The sequence below is a fragment of the Triturus cristatus genome, chromosome 3_2, assembly GCF_964204655.1.
Source record: "Triturus cristatus chromosome 3_2, aTriCri1.1, whole genome shotgun sequence".
Taxonomy (NCBI): domain Eukaryota; kingdom Metazoa; phylum Chordata; class Amphibia; order Caudata; family Salamandridae; genus Triturus; species Triturus cristatus.
Genome location: NC_140584.1, coordinates 750238547 through 750263908, shown reverse-complemented (window position 1 = coordinate 750263908; position 25362 = coordinate 750238547). Strand labels below are relative to the sequence as shown.

The 25362-nt window shown below is 38.6% G+C and overlaps 1 protein-coding gene across 1 annotated transcript in view; it reads left to right on the top strand.

Annotated features, from left to right (window-relative positions):
- The window catches only part of COL3A1 (collagen type III alpha 1 chain), a 102062-nt gene that overhangs the window by 29684 nt on the left and 47016 nt on the right, over positions 1-25362 (top strand). Inside the window, exons 3-14 of the mRNA XM_085648824.1 lie at positions 997-1056; positions 2331-2435; positions 6526-6594; positions 13800-13853; positions 15682-15735; positions 17530-17583; positions 19539-19592; positions 20105-20158; positions 21424-21477; positions 21830-21874; positions 22322-22375; positions 24003-24047. Coding sequence (XP_085504950.1) covers positions 997-1056; positions 2331-2435; positions 6526-6594; positions 13800-13853; positions 15682-15735; positions 17530-17583; positions 19539-19592; positions 20105-20158; positions 21424-21477; positions 21830-21874; positions 22322-22375; positions 24003-24047 — 702 coding nt within the window. The remainder of the gene's footprint in view (positions 1-996; positions 1057-2330; positions 2436-6525; positions 6595-13799; positions 13854-15681; positions 15736-17529; positions 17584-19538; positions 19593-20104; positions 20159-21423; positions 21478-21829; positions 21875-22321; positions 22376-24002; positions 24048-25362) is intronic.

Here is a 25362-nt window from a genome sequence, read left to right as displayed (position 1 = left end):
ACATTCCACCCACTGAGGGTAGAATGTTCTAAATGAAAAAGAAGGAAACAGCAAGACAAACACTCGAATGTTGGATGCCTTCATAAGCCTGGAGCTACTACATTACCTTCAATGCACCTCTCAACATTCCAAATGTTCTTAATAGGTTTAGAGGCATAGTCAAGATTGAAGGTGTTCCGTGGTGGGTCTACATGCAGAAGTTGGTAGAGGATCACAAACACCCATAATTTGGGGTATTCACCAGCAATTGTAAGGTTACTTCCCTGTTTAACTGAGTGTTAGAATTTCATCATGCAACCATAGTTAAGTACTATGTTTCAGAGTCAAGATAAGATAAGCCCATCCAAACAGGCTTATCTTGGTTCAACTGTGCTTTTTCCAGGACCACCAGTTATGAAAACATGCCTGTTTACTGAGCAGTCAGTGCCCCGAAAAGCGCAACTGGTTTAAGTAGTGCTGGGCTAGTATCAATTTAAAGCAAATCTATGAATTCTGGTTCAACATGAAATAAACTAGCTGTAAAAATGTTAAATTTCCACAGGGTGGCGCTCCAAGATTCTATTTTGCTGGTAATTTACAAAATTGAGATAACATGTTTAGCTTTCATTATTTTTCTCTAGTACTGACAATAACACCATGCTTTGCAGAAACTACATATTCATCAGTGTAGGTTTCCACCGGTTATCTTGAATGAAAGATGCATAATTTCACTGCATTGTGTATGTCCTCTGGTTGCACAAATCAATAAGTTTCTTTTACCCTGTTCCATGATTTTCTAAAACACACCATAAACAACTATGTCCTATCAAACTATACAGAAGTTAATTTACTGTTTTTATTTCATTTTCTGTACTCAAGAATAAGCTACAGCACAGACATAGTGAGACCTAGTATTTATGATTTTAAATGGCATGTTCAACGTCTCGTCAGTGGTACTAAGCGCTGTATATAAATACAACCTTTGCCTGACTTTGTTTCTCTTATTGCATTGTTTAGCCGGCCCCTTCGAACGGCGGAACTGTCTCCAAGGGCGACCGAGGTCCCAAGGGTGATCCTGTAAGTTTTCTTCACTACATAAATCAGAAAATACATTAAAAAAAAGAAATGCATTACCTCATAAAAATGGTTTAAAATGTTATTTTATGTATCATGTTAAAAAAGCTCTATTTTTTATCTAAATTGTGTTTTTAAATCTTTATTTTGTTTTAATGCAATTCACCTTTGAATACACCTTCTGGATTAGTCCATCTCAAAAAGAGAGGAACTCTTGGCCTTAATAATGGCTTCCTAGTGTACCTGAAAGTCTGGCACCCGGCTAGGTTAATTCAGATTTGCATAAGTGGTTTGAGAGCAATGTGGCAGTAGGTAAAGGTAGATAGAGGGGACCACACAAATCTACATGGCACTGATAGGCACAGGACAAGGTTCACATATTTATGGTAATAAAAAAATGTCTTTCATCGGTAGTAAAATTGGAGACGATTACAAATACGATCTTAATGATTCACGTGATGGTTGCTTCTCTCTGTCCCTTGGACAGTTAGTCAGTTCGAATATCACAGCTGCTAAGTGCCTCGAAAAGAGATGTGTTAATCAGAAACCCTTTGGGACTCATTTACAAGGCCATTGCGCCACCGGTACGTCACTTTCTTTGACACACCTGGGATGCAGTATGCCCACCCATATTTGCAAGGCCAGGTAAAATCACCTTGCGTGAATTTTCATGGCCTTGTAAATATGGCCTCCTTCCCCGCAGTACTCTGCATGGAAGGGGCGTTCGATGGGTGTTGCTGTGGGAGTCCCCAAGCACCATCCATGGAACCGGACCCATGCCCAGATTTAAAAGTTTTGTAAAGCTGGGAATGAGTCGGAATCCTACACCTCTTATGCGGGTTGAACCATGAAGAAGAAACGTCATATTAACTCAATGGTTAAATTACTTTAAAAGGCTGAAACAAGTTTAAGTAAGCTGGAGAAGGGAGTCAGGGTTCCAGATTGACAGGAGGTCGCCACAGGAGACTTGCAGAGCAGTGTTCCTCATGGAAAGAGTGGTGCACACCAGCAGGAACCCATGGAGAGGGCATGGGCTCTAAGACATTATTGAAGACAGGTATGTGACAGACAAGCAGGATCTTTAGCATGGAGAAAATAAGGAAAGGATGCAGCCAGTGTATGGTCTGGAGTATTACAGTTGATGGACTGGAACAATGATTTCTGTGGCCCTGTGTCCCAAATATTTGTCATTTTTCAATTAACAATTAGCTTTGTCATCCATTAACATTTTACAGTTAACCCTTTAATAAAGTGTCAAACTCTATATTTCTCAATAGGGCTCTCCTGGAATTCCTGGAAGAAATGGTGATCCCGGCCTTCCCGGAACACCCGGCTCCCCAGGAGCTCCCGGCATATGTCAGAATTGTCCTTCTACAGAAGGGGTGAGTCAAGTTGTGTTGAGTAGGTCGTGATATCTTAATTTCAGCATGTTGGGTTTACGTAGGCAATAGTGCGACACGTGGCCGTGTTGTAAAGTTTGAATGAACGAATTCCTGTTACTAAACCATTAACTTGACCATGCACCTTCTTACACTATAGAAGATAGACGTTTATTCCTGATGAATAAATGTCGTCCTTCAAAACTCCTACGCACAAAAAGAATTTTATTTGTAAATACCTCTGACGAACAAATACACCAAGCATTCGCCGCTACTTTTGTTTATGTTACCAGAACGTGGCTCCAGTTTCTGGGCACTTTCAATTAAACACTAGTGCCAGCACAACTTTGCAAGAGTGAAACACCATCTGGTGCATGAAACCCAAATGTACACAATTCACAAACAATAGTACAACATCCCACTAGTGCAAGCACCGGTGACTGCACTCAAGCAAACCAGCCCGCTTCTTTTAAAAGTGTGTGCCACCAGTGAGGCGAGGTAGACATACCCTGCTCTTTGTTACATTATAGTGCATGCCCTTTCTGGTGCTTGGACTGTCATGGTTTTCACTCTTAAATTCAATTTAGTCAAATTGTGTTTCTCAAGCGTATAAGTAATAGTTTAAAAAGTAAAACAGATCATGAAACTGCTTTTACCAGAAATTCTGAAAATTCACCTCGCTGAAAAAAAGTTTGTTCAATGCGCCCACACCATAATTTGTAATGCATGTAAGCCTATTTCACCGATATTATACGCACCTATGGCTACATTGTGAGGTAAAATGGTACCTACGTTAATTCACTGTAAATTCAATGTAACAAGAAAATTGTATACCTGGGTGTGGGTAAGTGTGGATGTCTGTAAGTGGCCTTCATAATGATTGACCATTGGTCCTGAAAGACTGCCAATTCACAACAGCAATTGTTCTTCAATGTCTTCCATGTAAAGTGCTCTGCCATCCATCCCAGATCTTACTCACACTATATAAAACCTTTAAATGAAGAAATAAAAAGCTACATAACATCATCCAAGACCTCCAGATGTGTTTGCAGGTAGATTAAGCAGGGAGCAGATACTGGCATCCACATCAAAAGCTATTGCATTCAACTGAGAAATAATCTTACCTCAAAACCAACGGGTCTATTAAAAGTGGAACTGAAAAGATCCATTACCTTTTGAGGGTATTCCTCAAATTACTCACATGCAACCAATTGTGATATGCCTTTATAAGGAGTCAGCGGACATCACCAGCGAATGCTTTTAAGCAATGAAGCACTGATTTATAAAGCTTCTAATGCATGCAGAAGAAGATGCGTATTGTGTAGGGTGTTTACGTGAACTACTTAGTCAACGTACCAACCATGAATGGTAAAGTCCGCTGGCCCATCTTGCTAGATGGCCTCTACATGGGAAGCTGAGCAGATAGTGAATCACTGCCCCTGAGCTCACAGAGAAAAAGGCCAGTCTTGGTTAGAACCTGTTTGTCATCCATCAGCACCATGGGACGTTAGGTAGGAAAGACATTTACTACGTTTTCACGCAATACTGCACATTAACAAAAGTTTTTGTGCTTTATTGCGCAAGAGCAAAACACATCACAGTGCTATGGCCATTCAGATTGTCCCGCTGCTGCTGTCAATACCTTTTCTGGTGCCCTAACAAGGCTCCCTTTTGTTACTCACAGCCTCACTCCATGAAACACTGGTATGTGTGGACTGTCTACCATAGGATTTGTACTGGGAGTATACCCTTCCAGTATACATTCATATGCCTAGACAAAATCGGTGGAATCCCACACAACATATTCAGATGCAATATGCTATGTTTTTTTTTTGAGGGGGGGGAGATAAATTATCACATTCTCCCTTGTTTACGCCTGCTTCAAGTAGGGAATAGTTTTCAACGAAAAGTCCGATTTGGCTGTTTTAGTAGAAGGGATTGTACAACAAAACCTATGAGTGTTTGTGCTGATTTACCCCAGTAATGTGCCTTGATGAAAAGTGAAGCAGAGCAGCACAAAACAGTTTTGTATTGGGACCAGGGCACCTCTACAGCACAAAACACTTTTTGCGCTGGATAGGAAGTAACATGTGCCACTTTGCATAGCTTTGCAATGGTGCTAAACCTAAGTAAGTCTGGGCCGTTGTTGTTACTGACATGAGACATGTTCAGTAAGATCAGTTCCAAGTCGCTTAGTTGAAGAACTTCTAAAAGCCAAGATCAAGTGGCATTTGAGGGTTTTTAAAATGTACTGAAGAAGCAATACCCACCGGGAATGCAGGGTCTTGGCCAGCAAAAAAACTCTTTCTTTGATACAAAGCCCCATATCTTGAAAAAGTGAATGGGTGTGTGCACATAGGGCACGATGTAGAAAAAAAGCTACTCGTGGCTCAATGTTTGCGTTTCATTGCATCTAACCTCTCCCTTTGCAGTGTGAGGGATAGTCAAAGCCCTTGTAGTGCAAAGAGGCAGGTCGCAAAAAATTGAGAATCTGCAGCCTCATTGATATCAATGGAGTAGGTATAGGATTGTGAATTCTTGCAATCTGCTGTCAATACTGGACTGGAGGCCTACATGGGACAGCAGACCTATATCCCTCCATTTGGAATCACAGAACGCCTACTTTGATTGTAATCCCTTTCTCTTAAAAGCTAAGGACTGCAATCAAAAATTTGAGAAGACAATCTGCGAAAGTCATTGGGGAGTGTGCAACAATTTCCTGGGCTGCTGCATACACCCCTTGCTCCCCAATGGGAAAGCCTACATTCACATGCTGCTCCTCATAGACATGTTCCACTTTGTGAATCTCATGCCACCTCCTTTGAGGAGGCGGTAGATGTGGTTGCAAAGAATCGATACATGTCACTGCAATTCATAAGAAGGGGGCTGACCCAATCATGCCCTCTCCTCCTTCTGAATCACAAATGTGCATTGCAACATTTCTGAGTCACAATGCGCCTTCAATACGTTTACTTGTTTTGCAGTCGGGAAACCTCTTGTAAATCGCTGATTTTCCGACCTCAAATTTATTTAGCCCCAAGGCTATACATGTACAAGAAACTTTTATGCATCTCTTATTTCCTATATTTTGCACGGCAAGCAAATCCGCAACAGCCCACGGTGCAGGCAATTTTTTCAGGAGTGTCTTGTGTTTGGATTGCACAAAATGCTTTAGCACATGACCAATATGTGTTAACTCTAATACAAATGTGAAATCACGCTAAAATAAATATGTAATGGTAGGTTGAAGGTTAGCACTGGTGCTATTATTTTTGCGCTCAGTCACAATCTAAACATATTGCACTCATGAAAAAACATCGTGACCAATGTGCTTCTTATACACGGGCAAAGGTTGCTCAGCTCAACGTTTGTAGTAATTGGACAACTAAGTTCACCCCCGGAGAGATAATTCTAATTGCACTATAAATCTCATTTATTAAGATGGTTCTACTTGTATCGAATCATGACAACTATTGTAGGAGTACAGATATTGCTATAAGAATGTCCAAACATTTACTCCACTAGATCTACACAGATCACAAGCATTCCCACAATATGTGGCAATGGCACATTAAAAGTGTATTTACATCCTAAACAACTTTGCGTCACTAAAAGACGTTTATCAATTACACACTCGGGTTGCCCTCTTTGGAACCCATGGGTGTGATGCGTATGCCAGGCTCTGAGACAAGTGAAGCCTGATGGAAGTTAACAAACCACACACACGCATAGACATCCAGACTCGCATCACCGGAGCGTGTTATAGCAGAATCATTCCCTGCGATGTACACCACACTGCTCATGCTGGAGTTCTCATTGAACAAATTGTGTGCACACAACTAATGCAAGTGCCATAACTGTGTGAGTGAGAATAAAGGGTGGTGTGTAAACGAGTCAGGGGTTCATTCTTCTGCAAGTAGTACTTTTAAATGTCAATAACATCTCAGTTCTGTCAAAGAGGCTTAACTTTGCCAAGGTTCCTCAGGACTGCAGGGTCATGTATCCATAGGGCGGATCTCTCTGCCAAGACTTTCCATTCAGTGGTGTACACCTTTGCTGATGATCACTGTTGATGTGATTTTCTTTTTTACAGAACTTCTCCCCTCAGTACGAGTCCTATGATGTCAAGTCTGGTGGAGCTGGACAAATGGGTCTCATGCCTGTAAGCACTCACTCTTTCTTTTTTAGAGAACTAACCTTTTTATGTATACAGTGACGAATAACCATTTTTTATTGTTGGAGTTCAACCTATGACTCTACCATCCATAGCCAATATTCCATCTTTGGGTCCAGTTCAGTCTCAGGCTCTCTACAGGAATCATCTCATGACACCCCTGCATTCTAAAACCCGCTCTATAGTTTATTCTGTCTTCACTGCCTTATGTCAACAGCGGCGCATCAATGACCCAATTTTAATGCTAGATACTAGGATATGATACTGCTGTGAAACCGTGCCCATTTTCTAGGCTCAAACTACAGGCATCTAGATATCAAACATGACTTGCTTTCAGGAAGAGGTCGGTCAATGAATGAGTCATGGATATTATGCACTTTAGGCTTTTAAACAATTGCATGGAAGGGAAGAGATGTTATGTTGTGGCTCTACAGAAAACTCAACAATAAAATAACACATTCTTGAAAATAATTTGGGTGAATTTATTAAATACCATGTTTTTTAGATAGAGGGTAACTATATTCTCAAAAACCACAAGAACATAAGATAATCTTGTACCGATAATTGTTTTTGGAGGGCTGCCTTGGCCTCAGCACAGTAAAGTCAGGCCAAACCCCACATTCTCGTGGGTTTTAGAAAAATATTGTGAATCATCTATCATTTTGAACACTTAGGTACCTGGGAGCATAAAGCGAACCCTGGTTAGGGGGCTAGATGTCCCTAGTATAATGACCCACAGGTCCAGGCAACTCCCTATGGAAGTGCTGGGGTTGGATTTATGCTCCCCGGCATTTCCATTTCTAAAAAGAGCTGCTTGGACATGTGGGTCACTATATTGGAAACATCAAGTAGCTTGATGCAAGGAAACCCTTTACCTCTTAATCCTTTCACAAATCTGGCATTCCAGATGGATATTTCATGCAGTAAAATGTGAGAGTAACGAATTAGATAGATATATTGCAGTAAAATTCAATACAATGAGTACACAAAGGTTTAATCTAAGCCACAACTAACAATTCTGGTAGGGTTGAAAACAAGAGAAGGATGCAGAGAATAAGCCTTGCCCTTTGCTATATCTATAAGCCTTGGTCCATTATTCAGCATAAAGAGAAGCTGCCACCGGGTTTTGTTCACTCAGAGATTCCTGACTACTAGTTGATAGATCCAAGATACATATGTGACCCATTCAGTTATCAAGTCAAAATGAAAACAATTTTGATAGCTCTTGCAATACAGTGTCAATGATAACATGTCTTTCCTTCACCTTTCCCCAATATAAAGGTTTAAGTCAGATTACAAATATAGAGTTAGAAACCAGTTCCTAATGCCTTTAGTAAAAATGTTAATGCAAATTCTTCCCAGGGTAAGAGCTGCACAGTATAGTGCTATACAGCCATCCTGCTCACCTGTCTACAGAATAATGGGTGTTCTTATTGGAGTCCAATACCAGTAATCTCTGGCCACCTTTGACATCGGTATTGTCATCTCTGAATGTGTTCACCATGGCCATAGTGAGCCAGATTAAAACAGCTGTTCTAGATGCATATGTTACAATCATGAACAGCTTTAAATCGAAAAGTGTCACACGGCATCTCATGTATTTACAGACACAAGTGAACGTTTATCTCCAGGTTATCTTGGTGTATCTTCGCCCATTTACAATGGTTCTTATCCCTTCTACAACAGTGGAACACAATTGGAGGCACACACACGATTTAGTTGACATTGCATGTGTTGTCTATTAGCATCACTATCATTTTGAAAGGATATATTTTCTAAGTACTAACAGGATCGTTCCAAAATCCAGTACTGTATGTTTATATGTGTCTTATGCTATTTTGAAAATAAATAGTTTTTAACTTATTTTATGTGCTTGCTTCTTTTAACCGAAGGCATCTCACACCTCAACCTTCTCTTTAACTGGAATTAATGCTCTCATTTTCAGCCTGTTAATAATTTCTTCTTTACAGCTAATTAAAAGCATGTACATATTGATACTATCATCTCAAAACTTAATCCTGGTGCTTCTAAATGAGACAATTAAATCATCCATCTTCAGCAGAGATGCATTGATAATATCTTCCATGGTGGCTTTACCCCATGCAAGATGTCCGCTTCACGCACTGAGATGCAAAAAAACTGCTGCTGAGTTGTCAGGATGACCGTATTGACTGGCCATATACTTTAAAAAATATCTAGCTCCCATAGAGAGATTAACTTGTGTTTCCTCTGGTCTTCAAGGCCATCCATCTCTAATGAGCCTTCTGGTTACGCGTAGGTTCTCCCATCCCATGAACCTAACTTCTCTCTGTGGTCTGATCCCACCTTGCTTAGAGAGTTTGTAAGATATCTTACAGTCTCACATTCACCCCCACATCCTCAACTAACTGCACCTGACATAATGCAAAATCAGCCCATCTGATATTCTTTCTGTCGATCAATTTTGTGATCAGGTGGCCTTGTGTCTCTTCTTTCAAACTACACAAATAAGCTTTGGTTTTGTGAAATTAACTTAACATATCATCACCTAATGTCTGCCATTTAAATGTGAAAGGTCAAACATTCCTCAGGCAGAAATTCATGCTGGATTGATTTCTCCTTATAAAAGATGGTGAAAGAACACTATGCTACGGGGTAGATTTACATAGAATTTACTCAACGCGGTGCAGCAAGGCTAGTTGCTGCATTGCATTACATGAATGGGAGAGAACAGAAAAGCACCATATCTACTAAAATATGGTGCTCTTCAGCTCTCTCCCTGCATTTGCGACTGACTAGTGCAAACACAGGCACCCTTGCACCATCGTACAAGGGCGCCTGCGTTATGGTATGATTGTTTTTGTTCAGGAAGAGATATCTTCTTAGATAAAAACAATTGTTTCAGGCATATTCCTCTCTCTATGCATGCTGCAGAAGGCAGCACAAATAGAAAGAGGAAGTAAGGAGGAGAAATAAACATATTTATCCTCGTTATGCCTCACTGGAGAAGGCGTAGCATTTTGTAGCATTCCTAGGTTTACTAGCTTTAGTAAATCTGGGAATGTGCTAAAATCCATGAGTGGAAGCATGGAAGTGCCCATGCTCCACTGGTGAAAATCCTTTTTTAATGCAAGGTAACACAAGGTAGTGCTGCATTGAGTTACTTTGTATATACTAAACTGTGCAAAGTCACAAAAAGGGGCTTGCATGGCTTAGGAAATACCAAAAAGTATTTAGTGTCGGGCTGCTTCACAAAAGTAACGGACCTGATGCAAAATCATAGTAAATCCGCCCTACATGTTTAGCCAGGGTTATAAATCGTGTACCTTCAAAGTCAACAAACATTTCTCCATTTTTAAGAAACAGTGATGGCATTAATGGGCCATAAGGTGTGCTTTAATCTTAAGTGGCACCTTCTTAATGTCAATAATATTTGTAACACTGGTTGCCGATGAATAATTGATGACATGTCAAGACACCCTTTGCTGTGATGGAATGATGCTCTGCAGAAGCAGTTGTAAACACAGCAGATATGTTCGATTTTAGCATTTCATTGCTATGGTTTATTTAGGGCCTTAACTGTTCAATGCATGCAGTTCTAGTATTGAACATTATGTGTTAATAACATATATATATAATTTGTTTTACTCTTTCCAAGTTGTGTGATGGAGATGTGCAACCGAGCAATGCTACCTAACTAAAATATTTTTCCACAGTCTGGAGAATTCTTCAAAAACAATGTTTCTAAGGTTATTTTACTCCTTTTTGTGACTATTCCAACAACATGATATATGATTTCAGTTTGTATAAAGCTTGCTGAAGTGCTTATTGTATTGATTTGAACTATACTTAATTTTGGCAACAGCATGTTATTATTTCTCTTTTCTAAAGCATCATCCTAAAGGCAATAGAAGTTGTACTTTGCCTAAAATTCAATAGTTTTACTGTATTGATCAAACTACTCTTATGTAATGAAATCTAACACATTTCAGAAATTCCGCAAATGAAATAAATAGTGTAGCTAGAGATTCTGTTTAAATACATTTTCACAGCACTATATTTGTTCAAGAAAGGTTTAGCAATCCATTACTTAACAGGTAATATAAAGGTAATGTAATATATCTTATAGCGTGCTACACCAGCGATTAAAGGCCAGCTGCAGTATTAAAGGCCTGAGCCAAAGGCGAGGGACTTTAACAAGGGAACAGGCCTTTAATGGCCAGTATAGTCTAGCTACAGAGGGCTATAAGAGCATTCTTCTCCAGGAGGGCGACAGATCCTAATTGAGAAAAAAAAGCAACAGAGACCGAGGAGGTTGAAATACCTTGTGGCTCCAAAGCCCTTCTTTCACAGCTCATGCAGTGAATGTTCAACTGAGAGCACAGCTGATAACTGTTGATGATTCACAGCACGAGCTGTGAAACCAAGCTGTGAGAAATCAGCTCCTGGTTCTCCCGAGCTTACATAAACTGCTTTTTCATAGTCCAGCCAAGCCATGGAGACCCAGCAGCTGTCCAGCATTTTTCCCTCCCTCCCTCTGAAGCCCCAGTGACATTGAGCTACAGGAGGAGGGAAGGGTGAAGATTTTGTGTCTACTGCTGCATGGCCTCTGCCTACTCATTTTCCCCTGCCCAATCTATGTATTTTGTAGATGTTGGGTAAAGGGAAAGGCAGAGGACATTAAAACATTCTGACATTTTAATTGTAAGAATCTTAAGCCAACCACAGTGAAACAAAACTGAATCAACTGGGGTTTTTCTACCCTCATATTTACCCACACTAAAATCCTAACTTTATTAATAGTGCACAATCACAAAGGTCTTTTTGACACATTTAGTACCTAAGACAATTAATTATCTACTGATTTGTTAATGAATCTTTCCCTACCTAAAATCGCCATTGTTCTGCTTTGTTGCAGTCAATATACTACTGAAATCTACATTGTGAGCATGGAAAGAGAACTGAGAGATGACTGCACAAAACATTGAATTCAGGGACTCATTTATGAGGTTTTGGCACAGGGTAGTGCCGCAAGGAATATTGCAGCGACGCCCTGCGTCGAAACAAAAGGGTAGGAATGTGCAGATTCTATAAGGTGTGGCACATTCCTGTCCTTTTCCCCAGTGCCCGTGCACAATGGGCTGCCATGCACCAACACAGGCACCCTTGCACGATGGTGCAAGGGTGCCTGTGTTGCAGGGCTGAATGATTTTGTGCAGGAAGGGACACATTGCTGCACACAATCAGTCACTTCAGGCGATTTCTAAACGAGGAGAAATGAAAACATTTCTCCTCGTTGCGCCTCCCTAACGCCATCCCTGGGGTGGTGTTATATACTGACAGATTCCCAGGTTTGCGATGCCTCATAAATCTGGGAATGCTTTAGGTTCCATGGGTATTGTTTGGGAACACCCACAGCAACACCACTACGTGAAAGGGGCACATATTTACAAGGCCTGGAAAAGTCACGTACAGTGGCTTTACATGGCCTTGTAAATATGATGCGGCACATAGCGCCACCAAAACTTTAAAAAAGTGATGTTCCAGCAGTGAAAATTGCAGCCAATGTGCGTTATTATGAAGGCATGTATTCAGTTTCCTATTATAAATGATAAGGCACAATTAAAATTAAGTTGATCAAGGTACAGTGGATTTTATTTCATATCTCTTTAACAAGATACTTAAATAATGTCAGCTCACTCTCCAGTGAGGTTTCCAAATATATCTTATAAAGAATAAGCCTTCTATGCACCTAAGTTTGTAAATTGCCTCATTTATGTTAATAACTGATTCATAAATGAGTTGCTGATGTTTGTAAATTGGTTTATATCTGTGTATTTCTTCCCCCAAAAGAGCAGAAAATTATGCTGCAGTAACTCTTAGGCAATGGATAGAGAGTTTATATGCCTTGAAAACATGTGAATGTTCAAAAACCTGTTAGTTTGTTGGTATTCACAAGCTTCTACCCTAACCCTCCACTCCCTGGTTGTAATTTGTCTCCAACAAAGAGCTGAAGGAGCATCCCTTAAAGGTTGGGAAGGATAATTTATCACCACCATCTTGGAGGAGGTGTCAGGGATGGGGTTTCTCTGTGGGGAACAATGTTTTGCTTGTGGAGACAAAAAAAGAAAAAAACATAGATGTGCATTTGACTAATGCAGAGTTTTACGCCACATACACATCTATTTTAAAAATATAGCAACTAATACATGCCATTCCAGGTAGTGTACCAGAAATGATATGACCACTTGGAACGTTTGTGAATTCCAAAAAGTAGCAACTCTGAACTTGGTCAAGGTAGTAACTCAAACGGTGCAGGTTTACTACTATATTTGTTTTAATTGTACACTTACTATTGTTATCTCCACATTTACTTACCTTTACAATATAGAAAAAGTGAATTATAGAATGATATAGTAATAGTGAAATTTTGTTCCAAGTTGATATTTCAACCACAATATCATGAGCTCTCTACCTGTGAATGTTAACAGTTCACCCATGGTTTAATTTGTTTTATGTCATGTAATGTGCATTATACATTTGTATGCCTTGAAATGAGCTTCCATTGTGCACCAAGGCTTTGGATTGCTCTCCTGGGTATGACTTAGAGCTTGATTTAGAGATCAGAGTAAGGTGATTACTCTGTCATAATGATGGATGAAAAACACTCTATCGCCCTGACAGAGTAACCATACTCCAAATTTAGAAATGTTCGCCGGCCTGAGGACATCTATTAACAATGTCAGGAACAGCCATCATGGTGGGTTTTCTCAATGTGTTAAAACTTTAACGGGTGCTTCTATCAAAGTGATGTTACCATCCATCAAACTTTTAAAGTGCTTCTGTATTTTCGAAAACAAAATCCCAAAGTGTTATTTTCTTTTGAAAATACAAAAACTAATGACATAAACACCAAGTGAGTTGTCTCCTATGGTGTGGGGGTCATTTTTCAGTTTTCACTGCATCCTTACCATCAGCTTTGATCTTTTAGGCAATTTTCTTATGATGGTGACGGTCAACAGCTCCTCTGACAATAGTTTTACAAAAACAAAAACAATAATGAAACAAAGTAGCATTCGCAAAGCCAAAAGAAAGACATCCAATCCCAGATATTTGGCTTTCTCAATGTTTGTTTACATGTATATTTTGAGAACTCCACAAAGAATATATTCTCATATTCATTTGATAATTTATATCCTCAATTTGTATTTTAGGGTGCTCCAGGACCCCCCGGACCTCCTGGTCCATCTGGTCAAGTTGGTCAACCAGTAAGTCAATGTTTTGAAAACGAATTTTATTTTACCATTACTTTCATGCATTTACTACTCTTGTTTTTTTGTTGTTGCATCTAATTCATTAGAGTAACAACTTCACTTATTGACTGATCATATCATTCTATTTTGCATTAAGTTACACAGAGCACCCCAACAGTTTTTACAGTTTTGAAGCAGGAAGTTTATTCATGTGTCAGACACCAGTAAAGTGCTTAATGAGGTTGAACAGTCAGGATTTTATATTTTGTCAATTCATGATCGAAAATATACCCGCTATGTTCCAAGTAGACTTTCTAACAAAAAGCACTCTTGTAACAAAATGATTGCAAGACCTATATTGCCAATTTTAAGAATTCTATGGTTTAAACATAGTTATGTTGCATGATTCTGTGAGGACTTTCCATACTTTCTACTTTAGAATCATTTCAAACGAAAAAATTCAGAAAAAAGTAAGCACTGTGCACATTACAGTCATTTGTAACAAAAATTAATTGCATTCTAGAGTTTTATCTTCAACTTCTAAATTGCCTTTAGTGCAAATTGAATAGTATTTAACTTTAACAAATGTAGGTATATTTTTATAATCCGCTGGCCCAATTATTAAAGCTTTATGCCATGAGCAAATGTGAATTACTCTACGGAATTAACCACATTCCAACAGCTTTTTATACAAGCATGCTAATTAAGCAACACCTAAATTAACTTGTTCCATTATATTCCTCTAATTAGTTTACCACAATGAAAGAAGCTCAATCGGATATTCTGGGCACATAAGTTGACAGTGTGTCATGTTCAAAGTAGAAACTCATCTTTACATACCATCTTCCAAATATGTTATTGTTGCAGCATGACTTATATTCAACATGTCCAAACCAGAATTTCATGAGCATCCTTTGCACAGCCGTGTACAGGAGCCTGCCAGGATAATTCAGCTATGTGCCTCAAACTCAGTCCCAAATATCTGTTACTACGCACCCTTCTGTAGTCAAATATAAGATTATTAAGGTCAATTACAATCAAAACACCCGTATGAAGTGCTTTTTAAATTGTAATATAATGGCACCAGTCTTGTGCAACTCCCAAAATTCAGTTTTTTTAAAGATCCTAAACAAACCCCACAAAAAACACCATCAACCTTTTTGTTAGCAGGGAGGGATTAGGACATGCCTTCATAGTACTAGAATTCACATGGTAAAAAAGCAAAAACCTTTAAAGTACAGGCATGTACTGATTTAGCTCAATATTGTTAATTTGTTGAAGACCAATGCCTCATCTTCATAGCCACGCTTTACTAAATGTCTATAAACAGAAACAAAAATGTCATATTCATAATATATATATATATGAGAGAAATTTCTATTAGTCATTCATATTCTTCACGGTAGGAATCACCAATAGACCGTAGAACCCCTCCCCCACATAGTGCAACCCAAGGGAAATGTTTGTCAGACAGGAATCTAAATACAGGTAATAAGCCATTTAATAGGAATATGTATAGTTTCCCAGTGATGATGTTTGATGGTTGGCATCTTAAAGGGTCACCAAAATATCATGATCTTATTTTTCAAATTAATTACAATGTTACTGATCTTTCAGCAGTCATTTAGCATACCCATTAATCTTAATAACGTAAAAGGTGCCATATCAAGAAGAATGGTGGGATACATATGAGAGGTTAAGGAATATTTGTAGGCCCCAGTATCAGGAGAAATAGACTTATACTGATTTGCAAGTCACCTTGGTTATTTTGTACATTGTAGACTGTCACTAGAAAACGTTTTATTTTTGCAGGAATCTAATGTATTTTTCTGTTTCAAATTAGGGCCCTCATGGTTACCAAGGTCCCCCTGGTGAGCCTGGACAAGCCGGGCCTGCGGTAAGTTCATATTTACTAATGACTAACATGTACTGCTAGTCAGTAGAATAAGCATACTTTTTAACAGGAGTGTTTTTTTTTATTTTCATAAAACAATGTGAATAACTGTTTTATTGCTATACCAAGTAATAGCTTGTGGATCATGTGGTGTGTTTACCCAAATTCAAAACATTGTTATACTCATTTAGTTTAACGGTAGTAAAATGTACAGGGTAATATGTACAAATAAAAAGCTCTAGTCAAGCAGCCAAGCTGTCAGTTTTTAAAGGGTGAGTAATATCATTTAAATAGTAAAGGATTAAGCAACCACATTACCTGCTCTAGAGATCTACAGGGAAGTTCCACCCATCAAGGATATGGGTTGTTTGCGTAGACATATGGCCTACAAACGAGGTCAATGATGTTATGGGTTTTCTACTAACAGGTTGCAACCATGATTTTAATGGCTGATTCTTTATTTTGCAATATATTTCAGACTGATGCCTGCTTGTACTTTAGAGGCAGAATGAAGCTACATAAGATACTGTAAACAAGGCATTATGATGCATGCAAACAGCGAATACCCAATTGTGATTGTCACCGCTATTCTTTTAGTTTGGAACAGAGAACTTGCCTACAGTTATTATAATAGACATAAAAGAGTGTTGCGTTTCAGTAAAAGGCCAACATGTGTTCCATTTTCCAGTAGTGCTCATTAGACCTCTTTATCCTATCACAATCCTAACTTCTCTGACACATCTGAGCAGGAGCTGGGAGCTCTAAAGCCTGTCTACCAAGAAATCTAGCGAAATATGTTTCTTGTCTGCTTGATGCCAGTGAAACACCTCTAGGATAGTTTTCAGACAGCCTTCCCCATAGTTTTACAAAAGAATAAAAAAAACCAGTGCCAACAGCATAAAATATTACAGATTTTCTATGGCACACTTGTGCCCCCAGCTTCCCACACTTTTTTCCTCACACCATAAACGATGTCTACCTAAATGCACACCTGCAACAAAATTCAGAATCAGACTGGAGTCTACTGAGTAGTCAATGTGACAGAAGGTTTACAAAGGAGAGAGTTACTGCATACTCCCCATTACAAAGAGATATGTACCTTGTTTGTGCATCATATGATCTTGGAGTCATTAGATATGTTAAATACAATTTTTTGTTGTACAGCTCATGGCAGTTAGAGGGTGGATTAATTATGTTATAAGAGAGAGAATGAGTGGTCATGATATATCTGTTTGGACACTGGGAGTTAGTCAAGGACTGAGAGACAGCTTGAGTTGGTAAATAACTTGCTTAATCATTGGAGTTTGATATCTGTTTTCCTGACCTATCAATTACAGTGTTAATGGCACCCTCCCACCATACTTTTGTAGACCTCTGCCACATACCTACCAACACAGTCTTTGAAGTCTATCACTTAATGTGAACTCTAAATTTGGTATTTCCTCATCAAAAGAATTGATGACAGCCCATATTCAATGCTATTCCAACGGACTTGTAACATCTTATCGCTCATAATATACCAAACTGATTTAGATTTGTTTGATAATCAGGTATAGTTTAATTCTAGTAGGAAGCTGTCTAAAGGGTCCTTGTGCCCTTGGCTATCTGTGTGTACTCCTATCACCACTGGAACCTACTGATATATATTCAGTAAATATTACACATACATACACGAGCAACTGGGTGGACGGTGAAGCTTTGAAATTACAATATATGTATTTTTGTGTGATAATTGCAATGATCTTAAAACCTATTTAGGTGACAAATAAAAGTGTAACTTAATTTTCATTATTTCAGGGTCCCCCTGGTCCAGCTGGACATGCAGGTCCCCCTGGTCAAGCTGGAAAAGACGTAAGTGCTTGATGGGGATAGTTTTGATTTGGACGGGTTCAAATTCTTTGTGAAAAATACATAAAATCACATAAAACAACTCTCATTCCGTGGGTCCAAAGAGGTTTTGTTAATAAACATTACTTTAAGCAGCATGGATTGCTCTTGTTTCTGCTCTTGCTTCTGCTGTTATTGACTTATGTTGAAACTTGTTGGGGTACTCATGGATTCTAGTAGTAAGTATTCCTCTTGCCTTTTCTTTTATCTATCATCTATTGTATTTACATTCAACTTGTTTCCATATTGCAGTTCAGTTTTATTGTGTTTGCCCAACTCATGTACATGTTGGTTGTTAATTCATCCTTATAAATATCGAGCATTACTTAATTTGTGCTGCAGATCATTAACAGGCATTAGCAAATTGAATTGTTGGAAGCTCAATTGAACACAATGGAGTGCTCCCAGTTTCTAAAGGCTGGTAAAAGCCCGGAGCTCCAACATTCCAATGTTTGTGGTTCACTGCTGTTGCTGTGAACAAAGGTCTCATGGAGCTGAGGGATTTGAATCCCCTTGGGCTCACTGATGCCTTTGATTTATTTGTTAGAACATTCTGCCCTCTAGTGGTGTAATGTTCTAATAGCCTGATAGCCCGCCTTGTCTGGGCTATACCAGCCATTAAAGGCCCACTCCCTTGTTAAAGACCCTCACCTTCGGCTTGGGCCTTTAACGCTGGAGAGGGTCTTTTAAGGCCGGTATAGCTCACTACAGCGGGCTAAAATGCTATATTGTATCCAAACAGCATGGATTCCATAAAGTTAATTAAAAGGAATTAGTGGAAAGAATAGGCCGCTCTAGACCCTTTTTTCTAACATATACACGTTAAACCACTTCAAGAAGGCCAGAAGTAAAGAATAGTCTGTTCATTATAAATCTATTTTCTTGATCAGTGAAATACATAGGCCTATGCTTAGAAAGCTCAATGAATGCGTACACATAGGCCTTGGTGGTGTACTTCTGCAAAAAACAATGACTTCCTTCTGCCATGGCTCATTACAAATAACCAACCTGTTTGTTATTAGTAATAGTTTTGGATTTACCACTTCAGCTTGTCGGAGGGAGACTGGGGAAGAGGAAGCAATAGAAAGGGGGTGTGAATAGAGGAAGCAGAAAATGATGAAGATGAGAGAAGTACTCCTGAGAGATTGATAGTGATCATGGGACCAATGACAGGGTTGGGCAGGAAGACCCACAATCATGGGCTAGGCGGTGAGTCAAAATTAGTGAAGGGATAGAGAGCTGTGGAGTTATTGAGGATGAGTAAAGTAAGAATCTGCTATGAAGAGGGATCAGAATGGTGAAGGATGATCAGTGGGGAGAGAAGCAAGAAGTAAATGAGAGTGAAGCAAAAAGAGAACATATATCTTTACCCCATCTGAGGAGAGTTTCAGAATAGGCACCTTTACTGGTCGAGTCCATGGGAGTAGGGGAGGTTCCCCAGGCAAATGAGGGGCCCCAATAAAAGGACCTTCAACCTGCAAAGAAATGTGATATATATGTAGATTCAAACTAGATTGGAAGCAATTCACCATTTCCTTTCTCTCACAAAAAGAAATAAACCTTTCCCTTCATACATCAGGGCAATCTATCCTTGTATCACAACGTAACAATTTTCCTATACAGCATTTGCAAATGATATTCAAACATTCTCTTTCTCCATAAAAGTTAAGACACCAATCCTTTAGAATTGAAACAATTCCACACACGTGATCTTTAAAGTCTCAATACTACATTAGAAGCCTTTTCATATTTGTTGAAATTAAAAATTATAAATCTATCCATTGCCTCATTTTAAAGTGAAACTCATATTCTTCTATATTTCTCTGGCAATACAATAACATGTAACTCAGTGTTCCTATGGAAATATGCATTTGCCCCTAAGTCTCCAAAAATTTATAGATGCCTTCTTCTTTAAAAAGGGTGAAAATGGAAGATCTGGAAGACCTGGTGAGCGTGGATTACCTGGTGCAGCGGTAAGGCTTATTGCTTTAACTATAGACCATTTATCCATTCACTTTTAATATTTTTTCATTATATGGACTAGTTGTAGCTGCATAGTTTCTTGGAAGTCAGTCTTCAGTACAATATAGTTATTCATCACAGGCATTTGCATGCCTTTATTTACCCGAGCTAATTATCCCACATATCATTAAAGATTTGACGACTACCTTTTAATTATTTTGGTCTGACTGACCAGATTCAGCCACTCCTTCAACGCTTCCTCTATCTATTGCATGTTGTCTTTCTAGTATCTTATTGTAGTCCTGTTGGCCTTTGTTGAGGTACAACTGCTCATTGCTGTCCAATACTGGAGGAGAGACATTCTCCATGCATGCCCTGGTGAGAAAACGTTTCAAAGTTGCCCTATTGGTAATCAACCTGAAAGAAAGACATATTCAGATCGATCATATAGAACAAAACTTATAAACATGGTGCAATATTTTTGAAACTATACTTGCATTTTATTTATTTGCTTGACTTTTAGGGGGCAAGAGGTGCTCCTGGCATGGCCGGTTTCCCTGGAATGAAAGGTCACCGAGTAAGTATCCATGTTTAAGAATCTGTTAAGCACTACCAATTTTTACTGTTGCCTATTTAAAACCTGTAAATACATATGGCACTGTAAGGAGAAGGGAAGAAGGGCATTAACTTAGGTAATCTCAATATATGAAGTAAAAACATTATCACTTTGTTGCCCTAAGAAAAAATTAGAGACCCTAGGGCCATGATGCTACTGCTCAGACAAACAGAAGCATTTGCTCAATACGACATATTTATGCATACGTTTTCATTCCTTGCAGTACATTGGTCCCATTATCTAATATATACATTTGTAACTTTATATACTCACCTCTGTGGAGACAAAATACTCTACTAGCATTAAAATGTATAATTTGCAACACTCGATACTGAATGCAACAAAACTCTGAGCTTCATAGCGTTCTCCTCATTGATATAAAGCACACAAACTCATAGACCATTCACAAAACATTAGTACTTCCATAAACGAACCTTTGAGTGTTTGTCAGCATTCTCAATGTATTCTTCTCTTTAACCTAGGGTCAAGAGAAGGTGTATACTCCTATTATTAAGAAGTCTGATGCTGCCTAGTATTTCAGAACTGTACTTATCTATTGCATTGTCATTTCCACATTGTGCGACACAAGAACGTGAAACAATTTGCCCGGTATTTGTTCACCCAACCTTTTATGTACTGGAGGTATAATGTGCACATTTTGCACCGAGATAGTGGGGAATTTCAGTTTTTTCACTTTCTGGGCAATAAGGATTCTTTAAAATTATACTGTACTGTATGAGCAAGTATTGCCACCTTCTGATGATGCGACCAATAAACATCAAATTCCTGTGAGCCTGTGATTTTGAAGCCAGCTGCATATTACCGATTTTACATCTCGTCTAGTCGATATTTGAGTCAAGTAATCTATTTTAGAATTATTCAAAGTGGCAACAAGTATGTGCCAAGTTGATGTAGTAGGATACATGGATTAGTTTGAATTTGAATGCCTTCTCTAATGTTCTACTGTGTAGGCTCATGTTTAAATAAGTGAATAAGAGTTATCAGCAAAATTATACATTTTGCAGTTGGTTATTGTTATATCTAGCCTTTACTTTTGGTGAAGTTGTTTTGTGTTAGAAGGACCTGCTCAAAAGTATGCCTTGTTAAAAGTTTTTAAAAAGTCCGACATTCATACTTTATGTTTCAGACTGCTATGTATGATTTTTACAAATACATGTGTATATATCACACACCATACTTTTCATACCCTCTGCTTGTTCCCATAGGGCTTCGATGGAAGAGATGGTGCCAAAGGTGACGCTGGTGCTCCTGGCGTTAAGGTTAGACCCTCTTGTAGCTCTATGGAGAATCAGCCATAGAGTATACCATTATCGGTAGAACAATTGTTAACTATTACCAGTCAATTGTATCGATTCCAGCAATACAAAATATCGCTACATCTCAAAAGGTAGTCAGAAGTAATGATTTGTGAACTGCAGCGTAACCATGCCATATTCTTGAAACATTTTAAATAAAAATACATTTATGTACTATGCATCATCTAGCATTTTCTTTACCCTTTCTGCAGCACTGAACATTTTACTTAAGTTGAAGGTAGCATTGCTGTATTTTTAAGTTATAGAACAATGTTCTTTATTAATTTTAGTCTAACGTGCTGTACTTCCTTCACAGGGAGAAGCTGGCAGTCCAGGAGACAATGGCGTACCTGGCTCAGCGGTAATAACTGCATGTTTCCTGTTAAAAATGCAAAGGGTGGAAAACGTAGTGATGTCACTTGCTGTACAAATGGATGCTAGGAAAAGCTGTGATGTCAGTTCCTGTTGATATGTATGCTGTGAGATCTGTAGATGTCTTCTTGTTGGCTGCTGGGAAAATAAGTCTGCTTTCCTGGCTTTTTTTAAAGATGATTTTGACGGGAATCCACAGATGTTAACTGTGTACCCATGAGTCTTGAGAAGTACAGTGATGTCACTTCCTTTCGAGATAGATACTTATAAATCTATAAATGTCTTCTTCGTGAGTGGGACGCTGGCAAATGAAGTCTGCTTGCCTAGTTCCTACTTTTAAATACAAAGATGTAATTTTGTGTGCATGTCAATATGCATGAATTGATGCAGTGTACTATATCACTCTTTAACAATTGAATTTTGCTCTGCTTTATAGGGTCCAAGAGGTCCAGCTGGTGAAAGAGGACGTCCCGGTGGTCCTGGTTCTGCAGTAAGTCAATAAACTGAACGTATCCACAACAAATCACCTACGTACAATAAAATACTTTAACATATAAGTCACTTTAGCCTCATGTTTTGTTTTGTTAATTGCTGAATAGAATGATTTGAAATTTACTACACATTAACCCAAATGCAAATGCTAAATGTCATGGCATATTGTCTGAAGTTAATTTATTGGACTGGTACATGGATACAAAACTATATAGCTGCTCCCTCAAGTAAAATATAGAATGTTTTTACTCCTGTACTTAACACAATTCTGTAGACCCAAACACACATTTATATATTTAAATTGACTAATGATTTATTTGATGAACATATTGATATATAGGCATTGCCATGGGCACTACTGAAGCACTTATTTATTAAGGGTTATCAAAAACACTTATTTCAAAACTCTGCATGATTCTGTGATAGAATCTTTACACCCTAGCGGTGCTACTTTTTTTCACGTACCTTTGCCTGTGCTGCTATTACCGTGGATATTTAGTGGCCTGTCCTAAAAGTTGGAATTTTCACATTATATACACCTGACAACTTACTACCTTATGACTCATTTTTAAAAACCCAAGCATAACTCTAGTAGATAGTTGTTGGTTAATTAGAAACATCCCCTAAATCTTTGTACCTATCATTTAATTTCTAGTTGTTTTGTTTTTGTGCATCAGAAGCGTTTGCTATCTGTTTTTGTGAAGTATACTGGAGCTCTGTATTGGTGAAGCTCCCTATGTGCCACTTCATAAATATTAGCTATTGTACATAAATTACACTGAGTTTAATAGCGCCCCTGTATCTAGATAAGAAATATGTAAATGTTTAAAATGTTATAACATAATACATATATTTAAAAATGCCTTGCCCAATTGCATCAGTTCTTGTTTCATGTCATTTAAAACCCCAGTGATTGTATTTAAAAAAAAAATTAATAATTCAGCAATTATATTTGGAACACAGTATGAACATGCTACAAGGGTATCGCGTGCTAACATACCCAGAGATGATTCCCACGTTGTTCTCCAACAATAACTGCTCCAGTCCATTAGCAATATGAATAAAATCAGAAACCTTAAAGTAACAGGATGATAGTCTGGCTCTTTATTTGTTTTTGCACACAACGTTCTTAAAGGAACATTCTCCACTTCTAGGAACCCCTCTGTGGTCTCCAATACTAGACCTGATGTACCTGGTAGAGGTGGATTAGCTTGCACAAATATCCACATGTCATTACGTATAGTGAGGCATTGGACTCCATCCATGGGGGCAATAAAGACTCATGTTCTTTATTTTTCATTCATTCCTTGCTCAACATGTCAGATCCATAGTAACAACAATGCAATGCTATATTGTGCATGCTGCAGTTATTGAATTCATGCAGACTAAATCTGAAGTATATTTTCCCTTCTCATCAGTATCAGAAGTCAGAAGTTGTACAGAGTGCCATATCTGTGTAGTTGTGTGGTGACAGGATGCTCTGCATATGTCATGCTGTCTCAGAAGATGTTTCCATGACTGCCATGAGTGGCATGATACCCAGAAGTCAACCAGCCATTTCTTACCAGATTTGAAAGTGTCATTTACGCCATGGTTTGATAATTGTGATTTTGTGTTCCTTTCAGGGTGCCCGTGGAAACGATGGTGCTCCTGGATCTGCTGGGCCATCTGTAAGCTTCTTTTTTTAACATATTTTATACACTATAGAAACTGATGTGCATGATCAGTAGTGATTGACTATAATAATGAATCATTCAGTTTGCTCCACCCAGGAAAGCTGTATCTGTTTCCAAGTATTCTTTAGGTCCGAGATAGATCATGAAGACAGGAGTTGGGCCACGGGGTAACAAAGCAAGCACAGTGCAATAAACCTAAAGACATTACTCTTTGTCTTGAATAGTTTAAAAAGTGTGCGGTAGTGAAGGATACCCCAATGTAGTCATCAATGTAAGACTGATTATGCCTGACTCACTGAGCGTTTCCACATATAAGTCTTACTTGCAGGAGGATATGTATTCATTTAGAAATGCTAGGTATCCACAAAAGGTGAATTTTCCCTCATAAAAGAACAATCTTAAATTCCTTTAAACCAGCACTATCCGAGTCCAAGGGAGGAGTCAGACTTAGCGGCGAAACAGTGAGCTTCTACTAAATTACATGGTGAAGGCAACAGAGAAGGCCAGAAGCAACTGCCCTGAGAAAATCTATATGATGAGCTCCCAAATTCACAGGCTGAGATTAATTATATGTTGAAATACTATTACATTCATCTACACATGCAACCGTCCCCACCTCTTCCTGAGCTGGATGAAAATTTAGCTGTCTCAGGGCTGCAAAGAATATTGCTATACATGACTGAGACCCAAGACATACCACTTACCTTGCAAAAGATCATAGAAGCCATTAACAACATGAGAAAAGGCAAAATGCCAGTTTGGATTGATTACCCTTAACATTTTGCAACCGTTTTTGGGTCACAGTTATGCCCCAGATTATTGATGCTATTTAATAAAGGAATAACTAGCAGCACAGTTGCACGGACTACTAGAAAGGCAGCGGAAGTTATGATCCCTATATCCACAAAAGCCCTCTTACAGTGGTGTCATATTGAAAACATTTACTACTGAATTTAGGGCCATATATGCTAACACATTTTCCCATAGACACATATGGAAACAAACCCTGTAGTACACCAGACCACTGGATCGCAAAACATTTCTGAAAGTAATAGCTGGGACAGTACTGCCGGTGCTACACCACCTTGGTCATCTGGACCAAAATAGATTTTTGGTCACATGTAGCACCACCCCTAATTTGAAATGATTATTCAATATCATGATGGAGGCAACAGAAGGAGAGCAGTGTTCATCAGTAGTGACTTAATATTCTTATTTTTACTCCAATGATTTTACCACACACATTTTTCAAAGAGCTAAACACCATCCTGATGAATTAGTGTGGAATGAAGGAAGACTCAGATTTGTA